Below are 22,244 nucleotides of genomic sequence, written 5' to 3'. Positions count from 1 at the left end.
TTTCGGGGTGCACTGGTTTCAGCACACCCCAACCCCCTCTTGTGTGTGTTGGCTAGTGAGACGCGTCCTAACGAGACCTGATATAATGGGTTTCGTTGCGCGCATACTGGCTGCACGCAGCCAGTATGACGTCGTCTGTTAAGGGGTCTATAGATACTAAGACATTAGTTTGATTGTCAAGCGTTTGATTACATTGACAGGATCTAATAGACCCCTTAACAGACGACGTCACACTGGCTCTAAATGAAATCCATTCAGTCAGGTGCGTCCTGGCCAGGACGCGCCTCACTAGCCAACACACAAGAGCAACAGGTTGAGAATTGATTGCATGAAACAATCACCTGTGCATCCAGTCTCAATGTTGGTAAACAAATAATTGGTCTATAGTAAGTTAAATACATGTTATGAACACAGTTCAAGTTCATTTGGGGTTTTACCTTCGGTGCACCTGAGGATTCGAGTTCAGCGCCATCTACAGGAAACGGCTCTGTACTGAAACGTGAGGCCAAGGCATTTTAAGAACACTTGAAAGCCCCCTCCCTCGCGGTTTAAGCTTCTTCTGCTCCAAACTTCTGAAGCCACAATTATTTGCACGACGGTTGGCATTCATTAGACGCTCGCGGTTTGCAGAGGACACTCAGCTCACATTAAAACAATGATTCCGAGAATTGCATTTTGCTCGCAATCTCTGCGAACAAGTAATATGTTTTCCAGGAGAGTGAAAGCTCTGCTGAACCGGCCGTTGAAACATCCAGGTTCACTTGCAAGTTGGTGAGTAAGTTGCTGTATGCTCGATTATTGTCGTTTTGCTATATCATATATATCAGTTGTCCACTGATTCATGATTATTCAAATAATATCGATAGTAGTGTTGTGTAGGAATTCGCGGGGAACCGCATATAGCTCCTAAAATGAGGCATAAAGTCCACACTGTTTTTTTAAAGCACAGTGTGGACTTTACTTATGTAACTAAGTACATTTACTCAAGTACTGTAGTTGAGCAAAATGTTGAGGTATTTTTTACTTTTACTTTTACTCCACTACATCTCAGAGGCAAATATTGTACTTTTAGTCCAGTCCACTACAATTATTTGAAAACTTAAGTTACTATTGTAGATTCAGATTATTATTTCTAAACGTACATTACCCACTTCAGCCCTATACATTTCGGCTATTTGAAAATAGCCGATCTACAGGCTCACAGTGCGGCAATGTGAAGCATTGTGAGCTTGTAGATCTGCTATTTTCTAAAGATTTTCATTAATGTTATACATTTGAAAAGGGACATTCTGAGTACTTTCTACTTAAGTACATTTTGATACTATACCTTTGTACTTTTACTCAAGTACATTTTGAATTCTGGACTTTTACTTGTATATTATTTATATATATTGCAGTATGATACTTTCACTTACTCACATTTTTTACTTAAGTAGCCTATAACATTTGAGCACTTTTTCCACTAGCACTTTTTCCACCACTGTCTCACCTTTGTTTACAAGAAAATAAACCTTAACCTACTTTGATGGTGCCATAGATACTGTATTCCAATCCATTGTATAACAAAACCAGGACGTATTCAATCATAAAATGCAAGACACCACATGACAACTTAACATTCACATCATCAAATGCCCGGCCCCATACATGACATTTGACTTCTTATGTTTGACCTAGATATTAGATAATATGTTTGACCGTCCTAGATAATATAATTTGAATGAAATTATTTTTTTTATTTTTTATTTTTTATATTAAAACCAAAATAAATAAAGGGATATTTATTTACTCGTGACCCATAAAAATTGGTCCGCGACCCAAATATGGGTCCCGACCCACTGTTTGGGAAACGGTGCTGTAGGCTGTCTGTCACAGGCATTTTTTGGAGAACGTCCATGCAACATTATATCATTCCTAATCGAGGTGGCTTGCGCTGTTTGATCAAAAGCAGTGGTGTCAAATAAAAACAAGTAAAAAGAAATATGCAATATGGAAATACTCTGTTACAAGTAAAAGTCTGCAATTCTAAATTTACCGTAGTAAAAGTACAAAAGTATTGGTATTAAAATGTACTTAAAGTACCAAAAGTAGAAAGTACTCATTATGGAGAATGTCCCATTTCAAGTTTTCAAAAGTATAAACATCTTTTGAAAATAGCAGATCTACAAGCTCACAATGCGTGGCATTATGAGCTTGTATGTGTATATAGGGCTGAAGTGGTTAATGTATGTTTTGTAATAATATCCATACAAAGTGACTAGTAACTTAAGTTTTCAAATACTTGTAGTGGAGTGAAAAGTACAATGTTTACCTCTGTGATGTACTATAATGGCACCCAGGACTTGTTTTGGGGTTCAGTCATTATACCTCTATGGGTTCAGTGCTTTGCTCAAGGGCATCTCAGCAGTGCCCTCTCCAGCTGCCAGTCCACATTCCATCTGTGCTTGACTTGAACCACCAACTCTTCGGTTCCAAAGCAAAGTCCATACAGACTGAGCTACTGCTGTCTGATTAGTATTCTAATTGTAAGGGAAAAGGGGCAAAAGTAACTTCATTAGCTTGGCTGTTTTACACTATGTTCAGGAACTGTTTATGGGTTTATGGAAACTCTTTTCTTAAAGTAGTGCATAATTGCACGTCACTGTAAAACTAATACCAACATAATTGCTGCCAGGTTTTACTTGATCTCATTGCCAATGACCTCTCTGCCATCTCCCTGGTTCCTTTCAGTGCCATTCATGTGGACAGTCCACCCGTCGTACCAACTCTGACCACCAGCTACGCACATGGCACCTCCTCCAAGTCTTTGCTTCACAGCACAATAGCAGAGACGCTGCAGCGCACCGTTGAGCGCCTTCCTGACAGAGAAGCCATGGCTTTTCCACAGGATGGAGTCAGAAAGACCTTCTCACAGTTTCAGCAGGACGTGAGTGGCAGTGGCACACTTACCCTTTTTAAACGATAAAAAGACAGTGTTGTTCCCTTAAGTGGAATTTATTAGTACCTCCAATCGTAGCTGTGCCGTTTCGAGCCCAAGCTCAGTCTGAAGAAGAGCATGGGCTCGAAACATCACTGCTATTAGATGTACTAATAAATTGCACTTAAGGGAGCTAAAGTGTGCAAACTGTCTATTTATATTTTATGATTGTCTTCCTTTGGTCCAGCACTTGCCTTAAATGGTTTGTGGATGTGCGTGACTAGTATGAACACTTCCTGTTTTTGCCTTAGATTAAATATTACAGGTACCGTAGGGAATGACATTCCTAACTGATAACGATTTTGTAATATTATATATACATTTTATCTCCATGTATTCACGTAAGACGTACTGTATCACAGTAATGTGAAAGGTCACAGAACATACTTCTAGAGTGTTCCCCCCCTGTCTCTGGGTAGCCAGAACACACACACATTATGTGCAGGCCCTGCAGGAGACACGTGTATGTTGATGGTAAGGGGACAAGAAGTCACGTAAACAAGAAGGAATGTAGTCTGTCTTGGATGAAGGGGGAAAGGAACCCCAATCTATATGTAGTTAAAGATCTCACCCCAGCACTGTCCGTTCAGTGCCTGGACATTGCATGTTCGGCATCATCTTATAAAAGGAACATGAAGAACAACCGAGACACAAAAGCGAAACAGAAAACAACTCAAAAGTTTTGCCAGCTCCCATAACCTCAGTTTCGTTGCCATGAAATCTTTTTCCTTTATTTATTCAAAGAAGCCCATTGAGTGCAAGCTGCAAATTAATATAGTGTTACATGAAACAGGTGCAGTCACTATGTAGTGTGTCCTCAAGAAGCACCCTAAATGTCTCTATTCAATTCAATTCAATCTTTATTAGCGGACTCAGGTCCAAATACAGATACAAGGAATAAACATAAAAGAAACACCACAGGCAATAAAAATCAATAAAAGGTATAAAAAATAATACATAACTTATCCCACAGGCAAAACATACAGGCTTTTTAGCCAGTGCACCTTTAGTCTGGATGCATACCGAGAACTGCTCATTATGGGACTTGAGAGAGCCACAATGATGCTGTTAGTGGATACATCCAGCCGTTTCATGAACTTGAACATTAAATGTCTTAGGAGTGCTTTAAAAGTCCTCACTCCAGCAGTGACAAACATCTGACTAGCACTGCCCCCTCTGGGTTTTTTAAGGAGTATTCTCATTGCATCATTATATGCAACTTGCAGCCTTTGCATACTAGATTTCTTATAAGACGACCACAGATGAGCAGTGTAAAGCGGTGTGCAATATGTCTTAAACAATGACACTTTCACATTAGTAGAACAGTGACTGAACTTACGAGCAATAGTGTTTGCTTGAGCATACAACTTTCGACACTGTCTGTAGATATCATCATCATCATCAGTCATTTGATCAGTAACAAAGTGACCAAGATATTTGATTTTATTCCAGACCTCAAGATTATTGTCTGACAATTTGAACACAGGAAAATTAAGACGCTTGTCCTCTTTAGTTCTACAGATTAGGACAGCGCTTTTGCTGGCATTGTATTTAATATCATGTTGCACACCATATGTAGAACATATGTCAAGGAGCTGTTGCAGACCAGCACTGCTGGGACTGAGGACCACCAGGTCATCTGCATACATCAGGTGGTTCACAATTGTTTCACCGACCATGCAACCAGTATTGCAGGCCCTCAGTTGAGAAGACAAGTCATCCATATATAAATTAAATAAAATTGGAGAGAGGATTCCCCCCTGTCTGACTCCATTGCTAACCCCAAATGGGGCTGATATACTCCCACCCCATTTGACACGCATGGTCTGGTGGGCGTACCAGTAGGCCAGAACCCGCACAATATATCCGGGTACACCTCTTTGCTTCATTTTTATAAAAAGCTTTCTGTGGTTGACCCGATCAAAAGCACGGGATGCATCAATAAAACACATGAGGACTGAAGAATTACAGCCTTTGTATTTGTTTACTATTTCCTTCAGTGCAAAAATACACAAGTCAGTGCCATGCTTTGCCTTGAAACCAAATTGATTATCAAAAGAATTAATATAATCAGCAACTCTATCCAGTAGGATTCTCTCCATAACTTTAGAGAGGATGCTGGCTATGGCTATGGGTCTATAATTACCCAGGCTACTAACCTTACCTGCTTTGTCCTTAACAATTGGGACGAGCAATACTGAAAGCATTGAGTCAGGTAGAATGCCATGTATCATAAAACCAGTAAAACTCATAGATAAAAGAGGAGCTAGCCTTAGACTAGCATTTTTCAGGTGTTCTGCAGAAATCTGGTCCATGCCACATGATTTGTTGTCAGTCAATTTGTGCATGGCTTCATACACCTCATGAGTTTTTATTCCCATGGCATCATAGTTCATATCTGACTCATCTACAAACAACTCACTCTTAATACAATTAAATAAGGAGCTATAATGCTGTCGCCATAACGCCACAATGTTATCATCACCAGATATTCCTTCAACCGTACATGGTAACGAAGCTTTGCTATTAGTAAGAGCTCTCACCTCTTTCCAAAAATCATTAGCATTACTGCTCAATAGCTTGCTGGCCATCGAGTCAGCCCTCATGGCTTGCTCATTTTTACAAATAAATCGGACCGCATACTTATATCTAGCATTAGCTATTTTTTTGTGCTCAAGCTCAGGCCCCTGTCTAGGCCTTCCAGCTATAGCCCACAATTTAAAGGCATCTCTAGCATCAGCATGGTACATTGCTACATGCTCGTTCCAGCCTGGTCTGATATGAGATTTGCTCTTACGTTTATAGTGGGGCTCGCCACCTTCAACCAAGGCAGCCACTATGTCATCATAAAAGGAGCAGAGGGCAAGTTTATGTTGAACACTCTTGCAATTAGCATCCTTGCACATAATAGCACCCAAAGGCAGATAAATATTATTTAAAAGTTTGTTTGTTTATTGAGACCAATCGCACTGGTTTCAGAGAGTCCTGAAGTTTGTTCCATTTGTGTGGAGCATAATAAATGAAAGCAGTCTTTCCTTGTTCACTGCTCTGACGTGGACTGAACAAATGTGATAAAATTGGTTCCAATTGACATATTAATGATCTAAATGTAATTACTGATAGATTTTGTTGCTGCTTTAGAAATGTAAACCATTGCTGAGACATTAGCATTGCCAATATCCCCTTTTTTTTGCAATATTAGTAGTTTATTAATCATGAATTTAGCCCCACCACCTTCTCCATGTATAATGATTTCCCCATGTTTTAAACAACTGTGTCCAGCCAGGCCACGAGGCAGCATTCCAATCCTGCACCCCCCTCCCACCTAAGCAACAGCCCCTGACTTCACATGTTAGTTTATTTAGCAAATTATGTTTCAGTATATTGTTCACTGCCCAATTACATTGTCATTTGAAAAATAAATTATAATAAAATTCACTCAATAATTCAATAATTTGAATATATTTAATAATTCAACTTCTTAAAATGAAGACATTGTCACTTCTTCCCTGGGGATTATTCATTTAATGGACGGACAGTGGAGGTGGACAATGATGATTCTATTGTATTTTTCTTTTCTGGTGCATACGGGAAACTAGGTTAAAAGTCTTTTGTGTCATGTGAGGATATGATAACCCCAGCACAACCTGGCTGTGACGGCAAACAATTTAAAGTGCATCAGATAAAACCCTCACGAGATACAGTGATCCCCGAGGGAAAATTACTTCTCTGTATTTCACCCATCCTATCTAGAGCAGTGCGCTGCAGTGACAACAGAGACCTGTCGTCAGAACTGAGGTGGACTAGATGAGCCACCTCGTGGAATGATTTGCAAAACTCAACCTTGAGCACATTATCTCCTTGCTGGACTTTAAAAGGCAGATAAACAATATGATCTCTATGACTGACCTGCTCTTGTTTTTAAACCCTTTACTGTACTTACAGTATGTACAGCACCATATACAGTACACACAGCATAACTTAATGCTGTGAATTAAAAATGTATCATTTTAGTTTGTGTACCTGTTATTTATTATTTGTTGTTGTTTTATACTTTTCTTTTTTTTTGTTCCTGTTTTGGCTAGGTCTCACTTAATCTCACTCTGAGTTGTTAGATTAAGGTCCATTTTCTTTATCGGGGCAGAAACACTGTCCTTAAAGCTGCAATCCATACATTTTATGTTCTATCCAAGATTCGAACCCGGCTCTCTTGCATGGGAGGAGATATTGCACAGGGTCCACACGAGATATTGTGCTTATGAGCTTGAGGCAGTATTACTTGTCAACCAGTAGATGTCCTATCTGACACCAGGATCAACATTTCTCAATGGAAGAGTGAGGAGACAACCTCCAACCACTGCAGAGTTGCTGCTAGTAACATTTTGATTGATTGATTAGTTAGTAGCACAGTCAAAGGTTATGCTAAAAGGATAACACAAAAAGCCACAGGTTTTTTTTTTCAATTGTGGTCATTTGTACTCAATTATGCATATAATACAGACAATACAATACAAAATGTACAAAATGTACAATACAAAATGTACAATGTACATTCTTTGAACTTTGCGTTTACAGATTCCAAAAGCAACCATTAAAAGTGATTAGTACATTGTGAGCACATTGTATTTTAACCGTATGTTTATATTACAGCTAAGCGTGTACATTTGTATGCTCTTTAATGAACATTGAGGATTTCCATGCTAGGTGGACCAGGCTGCTGCAGGGCTGTTGGGGATTGGGCTGAAGAGAGGGGACAGATTAGGCATGTGGGGACCCAATAAATATGAATGGATCCTGTTCCAGTTTGCCACAGCCAAAGCCGGCATTATTCTGGTAAGTGCAGTTATTAATAATCTAGTATACTGTAACCTTGATTCACATTTTAAATTGCTGGTGTCTTGACTACATTGGTTTACCACCAAATAGGTTTCTGTGAATCCAGCTTACCAGTTGCAGGAGGTGGAGTTTGCTTTGCGAAAGGTGAGTTGGTTTAGTGCTGACCATTTACGTAATTGTGTTTAGCCACTTTCAACCTGGTGTTCTTATTATGGCAATTTCATTATACTGTAGATGAAAATGGTCAGAAATAAGAAACTCAAAACAACGCATTGTGAGCTTATAAATCGGCTATTTATGCTATGGCTTAAGTTTGTTTTGTGACATACAATGAGTTTATTTATTTATAAAGAGCTATTGCTTTGTTGTACCGATATTATGGACTTTGTTCCTTTCTGTGCAGGTGGGATGTAACGCAATAGTGTGCCCAACACAATTTAAGACCCAAAAATACTGTGACATGCTGCGACATATATGCCCAGAGATTGAGACTGCAAGCCCAGGAGCAATCAAGAGTGCTAGGTACAGTATATAGCCCCAAGTGGTTTCTTTTTAGTTCACCATGATTATATTCTGGGCCTCACTTACCAACATTATGTATGTTAAACACTTTGAAAGCGGTGTCTGGTGGCATAGCCAGTTAGGGTACTGAGTGACTATAATCATGCTTGTTATGAGTCGTGACACCTGAGTTTGACTCCCAAAATAAAGCATAAAATGCCAAAAGGAACAAATTGAAATTACCAAAAGTTATTTTAACATTTGTATTATTCCAAGTTGATACAATTATCATACATAGACTACAGTACATACTGTACATAGCTGTTTCCAGTGCACACACAGTGGCAATTAAATTACTCATCTGGCATACAGAAGAGACTATTTTACAGAGTGAACAAGTCTTGACAGCATATGACCTGGCTTAGTACCTTACTTGCACTGAACATGTATGGACTGTTTCCTTTAGGCTGCCAGAGCTTCGAACTGTGATTGTCACTGATAGCAGACAGCCAGGAATGTACCACTTGGAGGATGTAATGCAGGCAGCAAGCAGCGAGTATGTGCAGCAGCTTCACCATCTGCAGAAGAAGCTGTCCTTTGATGACCCCATAAACATTCAGTTTACTTCGGTAATTTGGGCAAGATTCACAACTCTGATTGAACAACAATCCAAATAGGAATGTTTACTTTTCAGTTCCGTAACCATCATCCACAGAACAAAAGTTAAAATGTAATGGAAAATTCCCACACAATTGAGGCATTTGACAGACGCTCTCATCTTGTGAGACTCACCACTCTCGATAAGAGTGTCTGATAAATGACCTGTGGTACAAGTTTTGTCACATATCTGATCTCTTCATAGCTGTTGAAACATTAAGAATCTGTGTACAATTGTTAGAAGCCTTGTCACCCAGATAGGATTTTTACATTTTTTACTTTTTTACTTTACACACTAATTACCCACTTGATGTATTCTGACATTTTGTACACATACTGTACTGCCGAATCGTTCTGTGCTGAAAACCTTTTTACGACAACTCAAATAATTATTTATGATATTTTAATGTTTATTATTAACAAGTCCCAGATACTAAGTAAGTATACCCATTGCACTTGTTCACATTCATTATGCTTACTCCTGCCTTGTTGAATGTGAGCATGCTGCACCTGATATTATATGTGCTCTACATTCCTCCAACAGGTTTTCCTTTATTCTGCTTTGTGTGCGAGACTCTGTGAACCACTAAAGGCCCTGACACACTGACACAGGTTCGGCCACTTGTTAAGTGTCAAATCATATATTTTAATGCACCGCAATTATTAATAATTTGAACCGCATTGCTCTGATCCGAAAGAAGTGAGGGGTGTACCAAAACGAACACATGCAAGCACACAAAAGCACGCATGCACGCTGGGACTCGACTGTACCGCCGTCGTTCTATTCTCTCTCTTTCCGTTATTTCTGCACTCCCTTCCTTCTGACCATCAGCAAAGCGCTCTTGAACTTGTAACAAGGTAGGCTGCCTTTGTACGTCATTCTCCTCATCTATATTTTTCCGTTTAAATTACTGCAGTCACTAGCTAAATGCGTGCAAAGGAAGATGGGACCACTGTGGTTTCAACAATATTTTTCAGGATCTGTCCAGACCTTTCTATTTAATTAAATTAAAAACAGGACTTGTTAAGACAATTTAAAATGCGTCAATGCCCCAAAATAGAACAGATGTGTCTTTCAGAACGAAAGATGCATCGGTATGTTTTGATGTGTCCACTTGACACTTCCAGTGTGGCTAGAGCAGTTGTAAACGATAACACGAGCGACTCATGATTTCAGTCTGTCAGGGCCTTAATTGTTTTTTGGGGTTCTCCAAGTTCTGGCCGCCATGAAAAAATCCATTGTGAGCCAGATAATGAATTATTTTGTGCTTGTATGAGCCGAGCTATTAAAACATAATTTCTGCCACCAGGGCACTACCGGGGCCCCGAAAGGTGCCACTCTGTCGCATCATAACATTGTCAACAATGCCTACTTTGTTGGCCTGCGAGTGGGCTATAACTGGAGGGTGAGTATAAATGTACTGTAAAGATTACTCTGAACCTTTCTGTGTTTTATTGGTAGCTATTCTACATCAGGGGTCAGCACTCCCAACATGGATAAAAACATTCTTAAGATGGGGTCTCTATTTTTAGTCTCTATTTTTACATTATAGTAGAGTGCTTCTCAAACGCATGAATTAAAAAGGATCTCCAGTTTGGTATGCAAATTTAGGTCACAGACCCCCATAACTAAGGGTCCATTTAGTTCCAAACTACAATTTAGCTGGCGACCCCCTGGAAGCCCCTCAAGGACCCCTGGGTGTCCCTGGACCCCACTTTGAGAATCACTAGTCTATATGTGGGACTGTCAGATATTGTAAATTATTTACAAAATCATTTGCCGGGCCAGATGTCATCACTGGCGGGCCAATTCTGGACCACAGGCCTCCTGACCTTCATTGTCTAAATGTACCCCACTACCCCGACGAATACTCTGCAACTTCTGAGGACCCCCTTGAAAACGAGATGGTGCATCTCAAGGGGTTTATCCTCCAATCAAATTTTGAAATAAATAAACGGGTAGAAAGGCACTAAGCTACATAGCATTTTAGATCATAGGACATGCTTCCATTGCAGGCAAGCATTAGTGAGGTTGACCCGTTCCACGTATTCACTGCTGGGGGAAACAGCCGTGTTGGACTCATCAAGTGATGTACTGTACATGTATCCTGTCTGTTTCTCTTCCAGCCCCATACTCGTGCCTGTCTCCCTGTGCCCATGTACCACTGTTTTGGTTCTGTGGGAGGTGGTATGTGTATGGCCGTGCATGGGATCTCCCTGGTCTTCCCCTCGGCTGGCTACGATGGGCGGAGCAACCTGGCAGCTCTGGAGAGTGAAAGGTAATCAATCCACTGGCATCCTTGCTTATTTATTTTAACCCCCCTATTCTGGCCATGTCATTATAGGCAAAAATATCTGATCTACAAGCACATCGTATTGCAATGCGTAGTAGATTGGATATTTTGCATATGACCTGGATATGATTATCACTGCTCCCCATCAACGGCTGGCATTGTGACGCGATTCTGGCACATCAGCTTCTGTGAGAACAGCTGGATTCCAACTCGTTCCAAGGTGAGCCACAACAACAGTTAACAGTGGTTCACATTTGTGAACCAAAGGAAAGGGTATTCAAGAGTATAGACGAACTAAAATCAGTGTCCCGCACAAGTTATCTTTCTGTGTTGACACAGCTGTGAGGATTCTCTGAACAATCAGTACTCACAAGCTTTACACATTACCATCTAGTCCTAGTACAGCACCAAAAGAACCTCTGCTGAGTGGGGCCAGATTTGTACCTTGCTCAGCACTGCTTGGCTCTCAAAAGACTGGGTCCTTGTATATTGAAATGACTGCAAATGCAGGCGGTGCTGTACAGGTCCTGGTATATGGAAACCCGACTAGAGACAAGCAAAGGAGAGCTACAGTAAGTGTATGTTTGAAAGGGCAGTGAGGGAGGTCAAATGACAAAAGGCGGGAATTGCTTTCAGCAAATGACTCCTCATCGGTCTGGAAGGGGCTTCAATAGGTCGCCAACTACAAGACCAAAACCTCCCATGCTATGGATGGCTTAGCGTAAAAGGCAGAAACAATTTCTAACACCACTGGTTGGATGCAACATAAGCTCCAAACATCCACCATTATTTCTTTCCCAAAAAGTAGAGGCCATAATGTGCCTCCTCTAGTTCAGGCCAACAGGTCTGTAGATGACCGTATCAACATGGGCCTGCACTTCATTCTCCAGCACTGGACTTTCCCAGAGCCTATGCCAGAATCTATTCCTGTTTGGAATTTAGTTTTAATTGAACTCAGCATCTATAAATAGAACCATCTATACTAAATGCTATCTGGAGCAACAATCTTGAAAGTATGCCAAACTAAAGTATGCTGAAAACCTGCTTGACTCGTTAAAGCTGTTAAAAGGTTTCACCTCAAAGATATACCTTGTTTTGTTTCTTGATGTCTTTTTGATTATTTTCAGTTTCTACCAACATAGATAATTTATTCCCACACAGTAAAATCCTCTGCGTCAATGTATCTCTGAGATTGAGAGTTAATTGAATATTAGAGATTTTACTGCAGATGCATTCTGTTCATGTGGCCTCTCTTAACGTCACAGGTGCACCTTCCTCTATGGCACTCCTACCATGTTTGTTGACATGCTTAATCAGCCAGACCTCAAGAAGTTTGACTTGTCATCAGTAGAGACCGGTGAGTAGTGTGACAGCTGTAAGCTGCTTTCCTTCTCCGATACCTCTTTTGTTTGAGATCATGCCCGTAAAGCTTGTGGAAAATCCAGTGAAAGTCCAGTGATGCCGGCCTCCTGGAGGTCCCCAAGACCAGGCTCCGAACCTGGGGCGACAGGGCTTTCTCTGTGGCTGCCCCCTCCCTCTGGAATGCACTCCCCAAACATATCAAAACCCCCTCCAAACCCTACCTTCAAAACCGCCCTGAAAACCCACCTGTTCAGAATTAAAAGCAATAAAACTCTAAAAACAAGAGTTGAAGCAAAGTCAACTCGGAAAGGCAATTCTGAGTTTTTTTTTCTCCTAATAAAGTTGTTCTCTTTTCCTCTCCCCCTGGCCCCCACACACATACATGAAAAGCGACTTTGAGTACATAGAAAAGCGCTATATAAATTCCAGGTATTATTATTATTATTAAAAGAACAGATTTTCAAGCAGTTTGTTTTCAAATTAAAATCTGTTCTCTTCAATGAGTTCTCTTCTATGTTACCACGGTGGTGGTACAACAAATTCTCTGGCTTCTCTGAATGTGAACACATCATTCCCTTGTTTTGCTCCTTGTTTGTGTGATGTAGCTATCATGGCCGGTGCCCCCTGCCCTCCCGAAGTTGTGGGGAAGGTAATTTCTTCCATGGGCATCCAAGGCATCACAGTGAGTACAGCACTCACTTTGGAAAATGTTGACAGTAGTTCGGACAATAATGCACTGAAGCAGTTTGTACAGCAGAGGGAGACATACACTTAGAGGATTAAAACCAAAAGTCAATCTTTATATGAATCAAACAATGCTCAGTTTTGTAGAGGTTTATTGGATATGAGCAATTATTACTTCCATCCAAAAGTCAGAGAAATGTTATGTAGAAATGTTCAATATACATGATATACGTATGTGTGAGAGTCAACACTTGATGTGTGTTGCCACAGAAGGAAAATTGCAAATACAAACCACCTTGTTGTTTTCAAATTTCATTGTTTTAGGTTAAGAAATTACATATTTTCCTCCTCGTCTCAACCTAACTCTTGTCTACTGTATAAACAATAACGGCAATAAACAACAATTGGCTTAAATACAATGAAACAGATCAGTGGGAATGTGCAATGCACAATGCAAAAATAACACTGAAAAACGTAGCATTTGCTACTTGGTCACTTTGATCCATTTCACATCTCTATCGCCTTGGTGTCTCAATACCTTTTCTGGGAAAGGGTCCTCTGCTGCAGTGTCACACCACTTGGTTCTCAAAGGGGGGGTCTAGGGACCCCCAGGGTCCTTGAGGGGGTTCCAGGGGTCCCCGGCAAAATGAGAAACAGTTTAAACACTTGAGCCCTATTCTATTTGTTGGCTTCTTTTTTTTATGTGGACAAAGAGTATGTGACCATATACATATCAATTTGGGGGTCCTTGAGATGAAAATGAGAAATCCTTAAAGCTTATGCAAGATGGAGAACAGAGAGGCAACATAATTTTTACTTCATTGTACGACCGTGTTAAGCAGCACGGCCGTACGGTCCTATATGGAAGTACAGATTAACCGATACAACAATAAATAAAAAAAGATAGTGTGAGAAGTTGTATTTTGATAAGGATGTTGGCAATGCCGAGCATCTGAGAGTTTTCAAATGTAACACTCTTAGAGGCAGGGCATTACCATGGCACCATCTGGAAGGTCCTCTTGAGAGAGGAAGCTGTAAAGTCACTGTCAGAGAACAAACACACGGGCAACTGCCTGCTCAACGGCTCTGGGATGCTTGTCAAATTCCTCAACGGTTTAGAGAAGGGGTTGAAAGAGAAAGAGTGTGTGTGTGTGTGTGTGTGTGTGTGTGTGTGTGTGTGTGTGTGTGTGTGTGTGTGTGTAACTGTGTTCCTACTTAGACAAGTTGTGGTCTAGGCTAAAGGCTCAACGTGTGCCATGGAGGAATGAGTGGTTGCAGGTTTTACTTCCAATCACACACTTTAGTGACTAAACCATGAGATTTCACTCATTAACACAACTTTGAGCAGAGAGGGAGGAACTACTTGTGAAATCTGTGTTGGAATTAAAATCTGGGCACATTCAGCCCGCCATGGCACATGAATGGGGATCTCTGGTTTAGGCATTGCAATTGAGAAGAATAAATGAAACGGCAATATGAATAGCTAAATACGGTGTATGGCCACCATGAGCTGTCATGGTTCACATGGCTCACCAATGCAACTTAATACTGAAACATTTGACATGTTATTCATGGGATGAAACACCATTCTACCACTATAAATTCTATTGCTTATTTGGCGTTTTCCTTATTGAGATGGAAAATGCATTCTCAGGCACTGCTCGAGTGTCTTTCTGGTGTGTTCAAACGGACCATCTGGTTTAAATCGTTTTCATACTTATTAGACATTCTGTAACGACTCATGCCCTGCAGATAGGTGCATTGTTAAACTGGAAGCATACTCCCTCAGGGTAGAAATGCTTAGCCAAAGGATGAAGGGCTGTGGTTTCAATAACCTTCTGTATATTTTCCAGCATACAATTTCCCTCATTCACACAGGTGCATTATTTATTTGTTTGTCTGAAGGTTCCTTCTTCATCTTGTTTTCAAGTTTCTCTCAAGTCTTTGGTCTTTTAAGGCACTTTGTATACTTACGTGTGAGTGTGTCATGTGCATTTGTGTGTGCGTATGTGTTTGGGTTCGTTTGCACTTGTGACGATATGTGGCAGATGAATAGCTTAGAAGTAGTATTGGTTCGCGTCGCCTTCTTTGCACATGTTGACGGGTACCCGGACAGGCCTCTCCTCGGCATCTCCTGCGGAAAGACACAAAGTCAGCAGCCAAGTCAAACAGTCTGCCCTCCAGCTGGAGACCCTATGACCTGGACGCAGCTCACTGGACCCCAGGGCCGGCATGGAAAAGTTCAGATGGGGACAGAGGCAGGGACACAGAGTTCTGCGGGTAGGATGAGGGAAAGGAAGAGGAGAGGAATGGAAAATAAAATCATGGCAAGGCCTGTCAATTATGAGTCTCTCCAAAACCACCACCTTCCTCAAGTGGTGATGATGGTCTGAATCCAGCATCCTATTGTGAAATGGTCCAGCCTAAAACCTGTAGCAGAACATCACAGGAGTTCATCTGGAGCAAAACAAAATTGACTGTAATAAAGGCCACCGGTACCGCGACATACTTAAAGATAGTCATTACTGAGGGCTGCCCCAGGAGATGCGGTTAACATAATCATCAAGCAATTTAGCAAAGGTTGATGTCCAGCTTCTTGCAGGATCTGAAAGCTTTCATTCCAAAATGCTAAAACTATTGCATGATTCAGTATTTGAATTATGTAAATTATTGCACAAATTATAAGCAAGGATATTAAATACACAACTGTTATGACATCCCATAAATGATAGTAGTTTCTAGCAAAGAGTCATTTGTTGGAGAAGGCATCCCAATCTTTGAAAAAATACCTGTTCAATGGCGTGTGCCCTTCTTGGTTCGCTTAGTTTTGACTTTGCAGCCACTGAAGGCAGTGCTGTCTCGGACTTGTTTGCCTCTTTGTTGAAATGGTGAGGCACACAGTGCATCAGGGCGATGGCGGCTGCTGTCCATCCACCTGTGGATGGGAAATAAAATGTCTTAAAGATGAGAATCTCTGAGAATAAAAACAAACATGAATCAGTTCTCATAAAATAAAGCCTTTAACTGCTGACTTCATATTAATGTGCATTTAAGTTTGCTAACAAATACTCTGAATCGAGAAATGCGATTAAAGTCTTAATCCCTGAGATATCCCTGGGATATTCTAGTGACCTGCCAAGTGGGTGTTTTAGGGTTTTTACGTTGAATTTGTATTTCGGTATGAGAGCACTGGAGTATAGCTCTGCGACCTTGTGGTTAGAGTACCCGCCCTGAGATTGGGATATTGGGGTTTAATCCTCTGGCCGGGTCATACCAGAACACTATAAAAAATAGGACCCAATGCCTCCTTGCTTGGCACTCAGCATCAAGGGTTGGATTGGGAGTTAGTCCCTGTGACATACAGTACTAGTCATGTCCAGGCGGTGTAGTTTGTACATCAAGCTGCCTCACGCTGCAGAGACGGGTGATCCTGTCCTATGGGCCACATGGCTCGGGAACCGTACTTACTTAGGTACATATGAATGACACCCCTACCTTCGTAGAGGGGCAAGTTGGCATGTGCAGCTCCAAAGGTTGTTGGAGAGGGTGAGATTGGTGATGGTACCAAACTCGAGGCTTTTCGGAAGGTACTTCAGCTTGTTGTTGTCCAGGTTCAACAACTTGACTGCTGTCACACCAGTGAATGCACCATCAGAGAACTGGAGCAGGGAACAGCAATATGATAGTCATTTCCACCTCAAAGCCTTCATATACTAAAATTGTATACAACTTAATAAACATTTACAAAAATTGTAGTACATAATCAAATTTCCAGAAAGCATACACACTTTATTTTATAAACCATATTGTGGCTTGTGATTAGATGTCTTTTTGACCATGCAAGTGGCATGGCTGTAAGTATGGTGATTGTTTGTTGGTTGGTCCAACTATCTGTCTGTTTGTCCACGACTTTCTCGCAAAAATAGCTGATCTACAAGCTTACAATGCATCAAGATGTGACGCATATAATAGTGACATGCTGCAAAGAGCCTTGGGTCACATTTGAACCTAGGCCAGCTGCAGGAAAGACTATCTTACTACCTTATTTATGTGGTATGCACTCTTACCAGGTAAGCCACCGGGGCACTATTTCTTTTTCCTTCTATTTTTAATTTGTCTTCTATGTTTGTCTTTTGAAGTTCAGCACTTCAAATGGTACGGTATGTGGATGTCTGCGACCTCCCTTGATCCTCAAGCCACCGGGGCACCCCAGCTTTTAAGACACTTTAAAGGGATATTTCACTTTCAAAAAATGTTTGGGTCATTTTATCGTCTACTCAGGCTTTTGGGAGCACCCCGGACCGTTTTTAACTTTGCTTGATTCAGAACCAAGGACGGGTGTTTTTGATGAATCTAACATGTTAAAAATGGAGTTTGAAGTTATAATGGGTTTGTATAGGAAGGGGACGTTGTCTGATAAAATGAATATCAAATATCTAAATACTGAATCAAGCAACTTAAAAACTGTCTGGGGGGATAACAAAAGCCTGAGTAGACGATAAAATGACCCAATTTTCTTTTAAAGTGAAACATCCCTTTAATCTTGCTCCAGCACTGCATTTTGTTTAGTTGAAAAGTCATTGCTTTCACTTTTCCCGGGGAATCTCTTCTGGAGTTGTCCTGACATAAAAGCATCCTCTCATGCCTGTTTCTGCAATGTAAACTTGGCCTGTCCCACCCCTCTTCTCTCGCCTGAACTTCATAGGTGTCTGTGAGGCTGCTAAAAACTTCACAATGGTGCTAGATGAGCTGATGTTCATCCTGTCAACTTTGGCCTCTTCCAGAAGGAAGAGGAAGGCAGGATTCAGCTGACATAGGCCTGGCATGAGAAAGAGGCCAGGCTTTGACGGACCGTCTTATGTAAGCTTAGGAGAGATGAGGCTGTAGAAGTGACTTTTTGGAAATTTCCACTGCAGAGGGATGAGAACACAGAAGTGGAGGGTCTGGTAATTTGAAGCAATGGAAGATGGATGACGTCCAGCATGGCCAGGTTGTTTTTGCCCTCTCTCCTTCTCTATTTCTCTCTCGTCGAGCCGCTTCACTGCCAGGAAGGCTTGCAAAGGGTCCATTTGTCTATTCACTTGGGGAGATGGCAAGCTAAAAATACTCCTCTTCATAGGCCATGGAACACCCTGCCTCTGTTTACCTGTCTCCTAACCCTTCCTGACCTGTTTACAGGACCCTCCTACCGAGAGGAGAAAACACACCAAGCTGAAAATAACACTTGTGTAATAATTAGGCTGGGACATGCTTGGCCAAGAGCCAGCAAACAAAAACACCCTAAAAATACCCACATTCGCCTGGAAAGGGACTTAATCTCTCCTTCAAATGCATGCTTTACACAGTCACAGCGTGAGAAGTTTGTTATTTTACAATTTTATCCTCTGGGATACCTCCATACCGTGGCATGGGTACACTCAAATATTGGATTAACCTCAAGTATGAAGTAAATGTACAGTCTGGAATGTCTGAAGAGCAGCTTGATGCAGCACGTGGCATGTACTGTATACAGTCATTCTAAAGCTGCGCAAGGCTTGGATAGACAGAAGGACTCCTACTCCTACTGTATGTGTGCAAACAAAACATCTGTCTCATGTCCAAGACTAAGTATCACTTTAGATGCTTGAAATTCTTAAGCCTCATTTATGCTTTGGCAAAAATTGTTGTGTGACACATCGCTGTATAAGTAGACACTTTTCAGTATTTTAGGAACATTTCAGAATTTTTGTTGTGTGACACTTTTTCACTGAAGCATAAATCAAGCTGTTTTCAATCTACAGCTTTTCATTGTCAGAATTTGGTTTCATTCAACCTATCCCTATTTTGGGCATGTCATTATTCGTGAAAATTGTACAAAATTGTAGATATTGAGCTTGTAGCTAAGCTATTGTTGCCACACGACACATTAATATAGGGAGGAGATATAAGTACTCTCTACAAACTTGGTAATGAATTGCATGTGTGGTTTGCCAGCTACCGCACAAAGATCCTGTTGGTTTCAGCACATGTGCACCATGAAGCCTTGCACAAAACACATGAGACCTGCTTTGGTTGCCAAATACACCTAGTGGCTGGCTGCATGCACCATAAGGCATGCATTATTAGGGTGCAGTGAGACAGATGGAGTGGCAGGACCAGTGCACTGACTATCCATTCAGTAAATATACTTTCAGTCTTCAGCACCACATAAACTTCACAGGTTATGTAATCCATAATCCTGGCTGGTTCCTAATATGTTGTCCATTAACACCTGGCCACAGGCATATACATAGAAGCATGGCCCTGGGGTTAGATACGTTACTTTTGGCTGCCGGTAAGGCGATGTTGACCGTTAGTGAGCCAATACATGTAAATTATGCTGAAGAAATATAGTAAATGGGGGCAAGTCAAATGCTAACCAAACAAATACTAAGGCAAGGATACAAAGACCTTTTCACAAGATAAATTGATGATAGTGGCTTTGATTTAATTATTTATGAAAACATAGACATTATAGACAAACATATACCACTATGTTTTGATTACCTTGGTATGGGTCTTGCTGAGTGTGTACATTTTCATCCTCTCCACATATAGATGTTCTATGACAGATTTTATATATTCAAATATGTAACTATGTATAACGTGATATTACTTGCAAGCAAAGCTAAATTAACAACTTATTTCGATGTTCATACTTCATATTAAAAAAACACACTTAAAGCACTGCAAACATTTGAAAGCTACTTTTTTCCTTTTCTTTTTTTGCTAACACCTTACAATAACAATATGAGGCCCCGTATTTCTTAATGCAATGCTCTACCTAGTGACTTGCATGGGACCAAACATATTGTATCTAACATCAATATTTTCACACTGTCCATATACAGAGTATCATACACTAACCTTCTCCAGCCCCATGTTGTCCAGGTGTAGTTGCTCCATGTAGCGTCCAAAACTCTGGAAGGCGATGTCTGGGATGGTCCTCATGGGGTTCTTGCCCAGTGTGAGCTCCTCCACCACCCTGAGCTTGCTCATGGCAGTGATGGGGTAGTTGGACAGCTTGTTCCTGTCTAGGTGCAGTATAGCCAGGTTCTCCACGTCATCCGTAGAGCCCGGGTGCAGGGTGCTCAGTTCGTTACCGCTCATGTGCAGCCAGCGCAGGTTTTTGGCCCCAGTGAAGGTGCCCGGTCGCAGCTCGCGGAGCTTGTTGTCATTAAGCTGCAGAATGAAGAGGTTGATCATGGGCGAGAAGATGCCCTTGGGCAGGTCGCTGATGTGGTTCCCGTCTAGGTAGAGGTAGGTGAGGTCGGCCAAGTCCTCAAAGGCGCCGGGCTTGATGCTGTTGATCTCGTTGTTGGACAGGTAGAGGTAGACAAGCTTTTTCAGTCCCTTGAAGGCCTGGGTGCCGACCTCACGGATCTGGCAGTGCTGGAGGTGCAGTGAGATGAGCCCCTTGCTCTCGCTGAAGGAGCTTGTGGGCAGGTTGCCCAGGTTGTTCCTCTGCAGGTTCAGCAGACGGGTGACTTCTGACACCCGCGGTATCTTTTTCAGACCTACATTGTCACAGATTACGTGCTGGAGGTCACCGTGGCAGTGGCAAAGAGTGGGGCACTGGCCCGGTGCTCCCCATACTGCAGGGCCCAGAACCGAGAGGCAGGTCCCCAGCATCAGCAAACTCGCACACCGCATGCTGACTGTCACCTCTCTTATCTAGTAGACCTGCAAGTTTCTAGTCTGTCGGTCTGTCTACTGGTCCCTCAGCAGTGGACAGGCACTCCCCAGCTGGACGACTCTGTAAAATGTCTCGTAGGAAAGGAAACCTTGAGAAGAGTAAAGGGAAAAGCCAAGAGGTGAGCTGTGTGTGTGCTTGTGTGTGTGAGACCGAGAGAGAGGGAGTGAGAGGGTGTGTGACTGTGAGAAAAGGAGGGCAGTGCAGAGAGACATTCACTTTGGGTTTGTGAGAGAACGGCAAGTCAACAGGACACAGCACTATTTATAACATTTATTTGAGGTAAAAAAAATAAAAAATGAGGAGGGCTCGCCAGGGTGTTGCGTTGAGAGGCTTTGCCAGTGGAAGTCAAGTATCTGTGGGAGTTTAACTCTGCATGGGCTGGAATACAAGTTGGGATCAGGTGTTTTCAGTTGCGACTCCTGGTGCTTTTGTGCATTATGTTGAACATAATCTGGTTATTGACATTGTAAATGGACAGAGGATGGTGTCTGACTTTTGCTGCAGGATGCTCACGCATAATTTCTAAATTGTATTCATAATTGTACCCAATGTGTGTGTGTGTGTGTGTGTGTGTGTACTGTATCTATATCAGTTTACTGAACATCGGATAAAAATAACAGTCATATCCATTTTAAATGACAAGCAGATGCATAAATGAGCCTAACGAGAGTTACAGCATTATATTTTGGTTTGAAAACTATTGAACATAAGATAAATATAAAATTTAATATAGCTTTGTCTTACACGAGTCGATTAATTAGCTTTTAGTGTGTGTGTGTGTGTGTGTGTGTGTGTGTGTGTGTGTGTGTGTGTGTGTGTGTGTGTGTGTGTGTGTGTGTGTGTGTGTGTGTGTGTGTGTGTGTGTGTGTGTGTGTGTGTGTGTGTGTGTGTGTGTGTGTGTGTGTGTGTGTGTGTGTGTGTGTGTGTGTGTGTGACACAGAGAGCGAGAGAGCGAGCACTTGCAGAGCAGAGGATTTGAATTGTGTCTGATTTGCGGTGATAATGAATTGTCGTGGGTTTTGTAACCGGTCAGGATGTCCGGAGGATTTATATTTTACGGTCATTGTCATAAAAAAAACAGTCAAAACCGGCAATTACCGGCCTGACGTGATCTCTGGCACATACACACACACATGCAGATGTTTGGATTATATATGTATATAGTATACATACTGTATATATATTAACTTAATATTCAATTGTGTTTGGTTGGGTGAGG

At 41.5% G+C, this 22,244-nt stretch overlaps 2 protein-coding genes across 2 annotated transcripts in view; one reads left to right on the top strand and one right to left on the bottom strand.

The window, feature by feature from the left end:
• The first annotated feature begins 610 nt into the window (after positions 1 to 610).
• acsf2 (acyl-CoA synthetase family member 2) overlaps positions 611 to 22,244 on the top strand; it is a 34,780-nt gene continuing 13,146 nt past the window's right edge. The window contains exons 1-10 of the mRNA XM_084079305.1: positions 611 to 771; positions 2,731 to 2,926; positions 7,682 to 7,810; positions 7,904 to 7,957; positions 8,217 to 8,335; positions 8,781 to 8,943; positions 10,282 to 10,377; positions 11,099 to 11,250; positions 12,531 to 12,622; positions 13,233 to 13,309. Of these exons, the coding sequence (XP_083935431.1) occupies positions 656 to 771; positions 2,731 to 2,926; positions 7,682 to 7,810; positions 7,904 to 7,957; positions 8,217 to 8,335; positions 8,781 to 8,943; positions 10,282 to 10,377; positions 11,099 to 11,250; positions 12,531 to 12,622; positions 13,233 to 13,309 (1,194 nt within the window). The 5' untranslated portion in view covers positions 611 to 655. The remainder of the gene's footprint in view (positions 772 to 2,730; positions 2,927 to 7,681; positions 7,811 to 7,903; positions 7,958 to 8,216; positions 8,336 to 8,780; positions 8,944 to 10,281; positions 10,378 to 11,098; positions 11,251 to 12,530; positions 12,623 to 13,232; positions 13,310 to 22,244) is intronic.
• chad (chondroadherin) lies at positions 13,453 to 21,552 on the bottom strand. The gene is made up of 4 exons (XM_084079310.1): positions 20,197 to 21,552; positions 16,807 to 16,970; positions 16,101 to 16,246; positions 13,453 to 15,445 (listed from the first exon to the last, which is right to left on the bottom strand). The coding sequence occupies exons 1-3, from the start codon at positions 20,980 to 20,982 to the stop codon at positions 16,105 to 16,107; spliced, it is 1,092 nt and encodes a 363-aa protein (XP_083935436.1). The 5' UTR covers positions 20,983 to 21,552; the 3' UTR covers positions 13,453 to 15,445; positions 16,101 to 16,104.

Source organism: Gymnoscopelus microlampas (genome assembly GCF_963454915.1).
Source record: "Gymnoscopelus microlampas genome assembly, chromosome: 14".
In the NCBI taxonomy this organism is placed as follows: Eukaryota; Metazoa; Chordata; class Actinopteri; order Myctophiformes; family Myctophidae; genus Gymnoscopelus; species Gymnoscopelus microlampas.
Note: the sequence above shows the minus strand (reverse complement) of the source record. Positions and strands in the feature narration are given on the sequence as shown.